The sequence below is a fragment of the Babylonia areolata genome, chromosome 2 (assembly GCF_041734735.1).
Source record: "Babylonia areolata isolate BAREFJ2019XMU chromosome 2, ASM4173473v1, whole genome shotgun sequence".
Lineage (NCBI taxonomy): Eukaryota > Metazoa > Mollusca > Gastropoda > Neogastropoda > Buccinidae > Babylonia > Babylonia areolata.
Window position 1 is genome coordinate 7,370,293 of NC_134877.1, and position 9,051 is coordinate 7,379,343.

The 9,051-nt window shown below is 46.7% G+C and overlaps 1 protein-coding gene across 2 annotated transcripts in view; it reads right to left on the minus strand.

The window, feature by feature from the left end:
• Positions 1 to 5,166: 5,166 nt before the first annotated feature.
• The window catches only part of LOC143278877 (uncharacterized), a 172,839-nt gene continuing 168,954 nt past the window's right edge, over positions 5,167 to 9,051 (minus strand). For both annotated transcript variants that reach the window (XM_076583308.1, XM_076583310.1), the window contains exon 12: positions 5,167 to 7,503. In XM_076583308.1, the coding sequence (XP_076439423.1) occupies positions 7,366 to 7,503 (138 nt within the window). In that variant the 3' untranslated portion in view covers positions 5,167 to 7,365. The remainder of the gene's footprint in view (positions 7,504 to 9,051) is intronic.

Here is a 9,051-nt window from a genome sequence, read left to right on the forward strand (position 1 = left end):
CAGACAGTACAGGGCCATGGCCAACATACATCGTGGTGTACACAGACAGTACACAGCCATGGCAAACATACATTATGGTGTACACAGACAGTACACAGCCATGGCCAATATACATCATGGTGTACACAGACAGTACAGGGCCATGCCAATATACATCATGGTGTACATAGTACACAGCCATGGCCAATATACATCATGGTGTACACAGACAGTACACAGCCATGGCCAACATACATTATGGTGTACACAGACAGTACACAGCCATGACCAAAATACATCATGGTGTACATAGACAGTACAGGGCCATGGCCAATATACATCATCGTGTACATAGACAGTACACAGCCATGGCCAATATACATCATGGTGTACACAGACAGTACAGGGCCATGGCCAATATACATCATCATGTACATAGACAGTACACAGCCATGGCCAATATACATCATGGTGTACACAGACAGTACACAGCCATGGCCAATATACATCATGGTGTACACAGACAGTACACAGTCATGCCCAATATACATTATGGTGTACACAGACAGTACACAGCCATGGCCAATATACATCATGGTGTACACAGACAGTACACAGCCATGGCCAATATACATCATGGTGTACACAGACAGAACACAGCCATGCCCAATATACATCATGGTGTACATAGACAGTACACAGCCATGGCCAACATACATCATGGTGTACACAGACAGTACAGGGCCATGGCCAACACACATCATGGTGTACATAGACAGTACACAGCCATGGCCAATATACATCATGGTGTACACAGACAGTACACAGTCATGCCCAATATACATTATGGCGTACACAGACAGTACAGGGCCATGCCCAATATACATCATGGTGTACACAGACAGTACACAGCCATGGCCAATATACATCATCGTGTACATAGACAGTACACAGCCATGGCCAATATACATCATGGTGTACACAGACAGTACAGGGCCATGCCCAATATACATCATGGTGTACACAGACAGTACACAGCCATGGCCAATACACATCATGGTGTACACAGACAGTACACAGCCATGGCCAATATACATTATGGTGTACACAGACAGTACACAGCCATGGCCAATATACATCATGGTGTACACAGACAGTACACAGCCATGGCCAACATACATCATGGTGTACACAGACAGTACACAGCCATGGCAAACATACATTATGGTGTACACAGACAGTACAGGGCCATGGCCAATATACATCATGGTGTACATAGACAGTACACAGCCATGGCCAATATACATCATGGTGTACACAGACAGTACACAGTCATGCCCAATATACATTATGGTGTACACAGACAGTACACAGCCATGGCCAATATACATCATGGTGTACACAGACAGTACACAGCCATGGCCAATATACATCATGGTGTACACAGACAGTACAGGGCCATGCCCAATATACATCATGGTGTACACAGACAGTACACAGCCATGGCCAATATACATCATGGTTTACACAGACAGCACAGGGCCATGGCCAATATACATCATGGTGTACATATACAGTACAGAGCCATGGCCAACATACATCATGGTGTACATAGACAGTACAGGGCCATGGCCAATATACATCATGGTGTACATAGACAGTACACAGCCATGGCCAATATACATCATGGTGTACACAGACAGTACACAGCCATGGCCAATATACATCATGGTGTACACAGACAGTACAGGGCCATGCCCAATATACATCATGGTGTACACAGACAGTACACAGCCATGGCCAATATACATCATGGTTTACACAGACAGCACAGGGCCATGGCCAATATACATCATGGTGTACATATACAGTACAGAGCCATGGCCAACATACATCATGGTGTACATAGACAGTACAGGGCCATGGCCAATATAAATCATGGTGTACATAGACAGTACACAGCCATGGCCAATACACATCATGGTGTACACAGACAGTACAGGGCCATGGCCAATATACATCATGGTGTACACAGACAGTACACAGCCATGGCCAACATACATCATCGTGTACATAGACAGTACAGGGCCATGCCCAATATACATCATGGTGTACATAGTACACAGCCATGGCCAATACACATCATGGTGTACACAGACAGTACACAGCCATGGCCAATATACATTATGGTGTACACAGACAGTACACAGCCATGGCCAATATACATCATGGTGTACACAGACAGTACACAGCCATGGCCAACATACATCATGGTGTACACAGACAGTACACAGCCATGGCAAACATACATTATGGTGTACACAGACAGTACAGGGCCATGGCCAATATACATCATGGTGTACATAGACAGTACACAGCCATGGCCAATATACATCATGGTGTACACAGACAGTACACAGTCATGCCCAATATACATTATGGTGTACACAGACAGTACACAGCCATGGCCAATATACATCATGGTGTACACAGACAGTACACAGCCATGGCCAATATACATCATGGTGTACACAGACAGTACAGGGCCATGCCCAATATACATCATGGTGTACACAGACAGTACACAGCCATGGCCAATATACATCATGGTGTACACAGACAGTACACAGGGCCATGGCCAATATACATCATGGTGTACACAGACAGTACACAGCCATGGCCAACATACATCATGGTGTACATAGACAGTACAGGGCCATGGCCAATATACATCATGGTGTACACAGACAGTACACAGCCATGGCCAATATACATCATGGTGTACACAGACAGTACAGGCCATGGCCAATATACATCATGGTGTACACAGACAGTACACAGCCATGGCCAATATACATCATGGTGTACACAGACAGTACACAGCCATGGCCAATATACATCATGGTGTACACAGACAGTACACAGCCATGGCCAATATACATCATGGGTGTACACAGACAGTACACAGCCATGGCCAATATACATCATGGCATCATCCTGCTCGCTACAGCACGCACATACACACACATGGCCAATATCACTGTGTGTACAAGTCATGTACAATTAGTCATGACCAAATCAATGAATTGCTACCGCATACACCCAATGCTCCATCATAAATGCATCATGGTTTTCACAAAACATATACAATGCATAACATATCTTTCCACTGTGTAACAGAAGTAATGGCCAGGCCAACATAACATCATGTAACCATACGACAGTACTCACCATATGATGCATAAATTTAATGCAATAGAAAGTTCACACAGACATACAAGTCAGTGCCCAATATAAACAGTATGAATGTACACAGACCACTGAAGCAGGCGCACATGAACCACAATTACATCTTGTTGTGTACACAGATAGTACACTGCCCATGGCAACGTAATAGATATGTGATAATAAAGAGAACATGACACAGTCCATTTGGCTAATATCATCATGGCAGTACCCCAGCTAACAATTAACGCCATGCCTATATACTGTTACACAACCACTCCTCACCCCACCAGCCCTGGCCAATACCTCCCTCATGGTGTACCGACGTAACACACCACTCGCCATTACACAGGTGAACAACCGATGCACAAGCCATGTGCAATATACATCATGAGTTGTACCCACAGGCAGTACACAGTCATGGCCAATGATCCTTATTCTTTTACCACACACGTCACCAGCAGCCCAATATGACATTCATGGCACCAGCACTGATACCTACACCATGCCAATATAATAGTGACACAGACAGTCACAGCTGCTCAATATCCATTTTGTGTCAAAACACTCAGAATAATCAGCCACTCAACATAGTCAACACTGGTGTCACCACAGCCCACAGTTTGGTACCATGGCCAAACTATCACTCAATGATGTACTCAGACGTTACAATGCCGTTGGCTCAACACACATCAGTAGGTGTCACACGGTAGACAGTCAGCGGTCATAGCCAACATCATCATGGTCGGCTTTGCACTACACAGCGGACATAGACAGTACACAGCCATGGCCAATATACATCATGGTGTACACAGACAGTACACAGTCATGCCCAATATACATTATGGTGTACACAGACAGTACACAGCCATGGCCAATATACATCATGGTGTACACAGACAGTACACAGCCATGGCCAACATACATCATGGTGTACACAGACAGTACAGGGCCATGGCCAACATACATCATGGTGGACATAGACAGTACACAGCCATGGCCAATATACATCATGGTGTACACAGACAGTACACAGTCATGCCCAATATACATTATGGTGTACACAGACAGTACACAGCCATGGCCAATATACATCATGGTGTACACAGACAGTACACAGCCATGGCCAATATACATCATGGTGTACACAGACAGTACACAGCCATGGCCAATATACATCGTGGTGTACACAGACAGTACAGGGCCATGGCCAATATACATCATGGTGTACATAGACAGTACACAGCCATGGCCAATATACATCATGGTGTACACAGCCAGTACAGGGCCATGCTCAATATACATCATGGTGTACACAGACAGTACACAGCCATGGCCAATATACATCATGGTGTACATAGACAGTACACAGCCATGGCCAATATACATCATGGTGTACACAGACAGTACACAGCCATGGCCAATATACATCATGGTGTACACAGCCAGTACAGGGCCATGGCCAACATACATCATGGTGTACACAGACAGTACACAGCCATGGCCAACATACATCATGGTGTACATAGACAGTACAGGGCCACGCCCAATATACACCATGGTGTACACAGACAGTACACAGCCATGGCCAATATACATCATGGTGTACACAGACAGTACAAGGCCATGGCCAATATACATCATGGTGAATCTTTCAAAGTACTCTTCTGAGGACAAACTTTTCAACTGCCCACAGGGTAACTGAATCCTCTCCTTTATGATGCATAAATACATTTAAGTGATTCTGTAAGACCCTCAACCCACGCCTCCCATGCTCACACGCACGCATGCACCCCCTTCCCCCCTCTACTCCCCGCCCTACGCACGCACACACACACACATTGCCGATTACTGTGTGAAATGTTCATTGGATACAATTAGTTCAGTAGAGAACAAATCAATGAACTTGCAATCCCCCCTGCCCCCCCCCCCCCCCCCCAACCCAACTCCCAACCTTGTCTCCATCAGTAAATGCACTCACTGAGGTCTTTCAACAAAAGCTATATGAGCAATAACATAAATGGTATCTTTTTTCCACTTGTAAAGAATGTAATGAACATACAAAGGAAACAATCATGAACAGAAAACATCCCCAAGTAACTCAATAACGAAAATAACCTGCACCAATAAAAGAATGATGCATAAAAGAGTTTTTGAATGGACAATAGAAAGATATCAACAAAGGAAGACATATAATAGTCAAGGTACCAACAATATAAAATCAGTATGAACCAGCTACACAGACCGAACTGAAGCCAATGGCGCGACAGTGAACACACACACCTTTCCCCAGATCTGTGTTTCCAGTGATACAAACCAGTTGAGTGACATGCCCACTGAGAGAACGTAATAGAATGAATGAATGAATGAATGAACTTGTGAATGAACAAGTCAATTTTGTAAAGTGCGTTCATGTGCAGTAACCACGGAGGTTGCTTTAAGGCAATTAACTGTCACATGCTTCTGTATGGACCTCCTTCACACAACCACTCCCCTCACCCCCAACCAGCCGTCTGGCCTTGCCTCCCTTTCTGGGCGCGGGAGTTAAACACACTCAACTCGCATTCAAAGGGAAGCAACCTGCATGCATCAAAGCCACTGGTTGCTAAGTCTGTTGTGTCCCCTGCCGGTTGATGACGTTGTGAATTCCCCCCCTCCTCCCCCCTTTGTGTGTGTGTGTGTGTGTGTGTGTGTGTGTGTGTGTGTGTTGTTTCATGATTTCCCTCGTTATTCTCTTTTATTCTCTCTTTACACGTCACTTCAGCAGCCCTTAATGACTGACACTTCAGCATGGCACCAGCTACCTGATACTCATATCACCAATTCCATCAATAGTGACGTACAGAGCTCAGTGTCATCAGTTTCCCAGTTTCCTGTCAAAAAGCACTTCAGAATTATATTTCGAGCTTTCACTCAACAGTTATTGTTCAACACTGTGCGCCTCCCACCCCCACCCAGGCCCCCTGTTTTGGGTACACCAGTGGACCAAACTTATCATTCTTCAATCCCAGCACTGACGGTCAGACGTTGCAAAGTGACCGTTGAGCTGACTAGAGGCAGCACTGCCAGTTAAGGGGCAGTTCACACGTGGGTAGGGAGCAGGTCAGCGGTCAAAGCACAGTAGCAGCATCAGTGGTCAGTGTCTTTGTCACTCACACATCACATCGGTTTACTGACCGTCTATGTGAGTTCCCAGCTCCCCCCCCCCCCAGCCCTCTTTCCCCGGCCCCCTCACATTCCATTCTGCCAGGCACCTGGACACGGCTTGACAGGTCCTCTGTCCTGACTAGGACATGAAGTTGACGTGTCCTGATAGACAGCTTCTGACATGACAGTGGATCACACACGCCTAGTGACCCTGAAAAGGAGTACAGCTGCCTTGGCGACGGGGTAAAGAGAAAAGGCTGTGCATGTAAAATCCTCTCGTACATGTGAGTAAAGGTGAGAGTTACAGCCAACGAATTCAGAAATTCATGTGCTGAGGGGGATTCACATGTCCTGAACAGAACAGCAGGATTTGTGAATCCTGAACGGGCCAGCGGAGTTCATGTGTCCTGAGGTCAGGCAACGTGCAATGCACAGAGCAGCTCCAGAGAGAGAGAGGCGCTGTCAGTCTTGGAAGAGGAAGTGGACACCCTGGGTGAGACCTGTTCAGGACTGGGTCCTGCTCGCCCAGGCACTCTCCTAACAACGGCACTCTACTGCACTCCCTGAAACTCCCAAGCACTCCCCATTCCCTGCCACTCCCCAGCACTTCCCGACACTCCCCGACACTCCCCAGCACTCCCCGACACTCCCCAGCACTCCCTGACACTATCCGACACTCCCAAGCACTCCCTGCCACTCCCCAGCACTCCCTGACACTATCCGACACTCCCAAGCACTCCCCAGCACTCCCTGCCACTCCCCAGCATTCCCTGACACGATCCGACACTCCCAAGCACTCCCCAGCACTCCCTGCCACTCCCCAGCACCCCCTGACACTATCCGACACTCCCAAAAACTCCCCAGCACTCCCTGCCACTCCCCAGCACTCCCTGACACTATCCAACACTCCCAAGCACTCCCCGACACTCCCAAGCACTCTCCGACACTCCCCAGCACTCCCCAATTCCTGCCACTCCCCAGCACTCCCTGCCACTCCCCACGCCCCGGGGTCCTTCAGGAGGGCCAGCTGAAGACGTAGGAGGGCTCCCAGTCCTGGAAAGGGTTACCATGGTGACAGGTCTGCAGGTGCACAAACTCGTTGTCAACTGACGTCATACACAGGTCTGTGCTGTCCAGGTAGATATGCTCCCCCTGCGTGTACACACACACACACACACAAACACACACACACACACACACACACAATATAGATACACACACACACTGTGGTGACTGTGTGTGTGTGTGTGTGTGTGTGTGTGTGTGTGTGCGTGTATGCGTGTGTGTGCGTGTGTGTGTGTGTGTGTGTGTGATTCTATATATCTGGTTGCGTGTGTGTGAGTGTGATTGTGTGTGTGTGTGTCTGTCTGTCTGTCTGTATGTGTCTATGTCTGTGTCTGTGTGTGCAACATGTATGCACATGCATCCTGAGTAAATGTCCAGCAAGATTTGATTCTATTTTGACCTTATTCCTTATTTGAGATAAGGTATTGGGCTCAACAAAACACAGAAGTCATTCAAGGAGTTACTAGTACATTACAACATTTTTACAGACTTTCTTTTGAGCATTTGCTGTCAGTCCTTTGCTTTCTTCATCGTGAGGTGAAGTGTGATGAATGAGAACAATTATTTAGAGACTACTCCGAATGCTTATCTATATATTCGTGCGATGCTTCCAGTAACTGATGGACTCTTGGCCCACAATTCTTCGCCTTCCCAGTAAAAGGGAAAAAACCGCGTAAGTAACTAACATTCCTCCAACTACAAACTTCTCTCCCTTGCTATTGATCTCACCAAATTGTTGAAAGATTAATTTTCTTCCTGCATTTTCTTTTTCTCTGTTTTTGGTCATCAGAAAGTCTTTACTGAACATAGAATCATTACACGTTTGTGAACTAATGTGTTTAAGCATTAGAAAGCACCAAAATTATTATAAGCTCACAGAAAATCTAATTTCCCATTGACTGACGCACAGCACTAATGTGTGGTTGACAGATGGGTAGACTGACGATGTTGATGATGATGATAATGATGATGGTGATGATGAAGAAGATGGTGACTTTTAAGACTGCAAATCCAATGAATACATGCTCAAAGTGCACAAAAACCGTGAAACACTAAACAAAATATGTGAAATAAACGAAAATGTGACTGAGTTGTGACTGAGTGGTGACTGACTGTTACTGAGTGGTGACTGGTTGTGACTGAGTGGTGACTGAGTTGTGACTGAGTGATGACTGAGTGGTGACTGGTTGTGACTGAGTGGTGACTGAGTTGTGACTGAGTGGTGACTGGTTGTGACTGAGTGGTGACCGAGTTGTGACTGGGTGGTGACTGAGTTGTGACTGAGTGGTGACTGGTTGTGACTGAGTGGTGACTGAGTGGTGACTGGTTGTGACTGAGTGGTGACTGGTTGTGACTGAGTGGTGACTGAGTGGTGACTGGTTGTGACTGAGTGGTGACTGACTGTGACTGAGTGGTGACTGGTTGTGACTGAGTGGTGACTGAGTGGTGACTGAGTGGTGACTGGTTGTGACTGAGTGGTGACTGGTTGTGACTGAGTGGTGACTGACTGTGACTGAGTGGTGACTGGGTGGTGACTGAGTGGTGACTGGTGGTGACTGAGTTGTGACTGGGTGGTGACTGAGTGGTGACTGAGTTGTGACTGGTGGGGACTGAGTGGTGACTGGTGGTGACTGA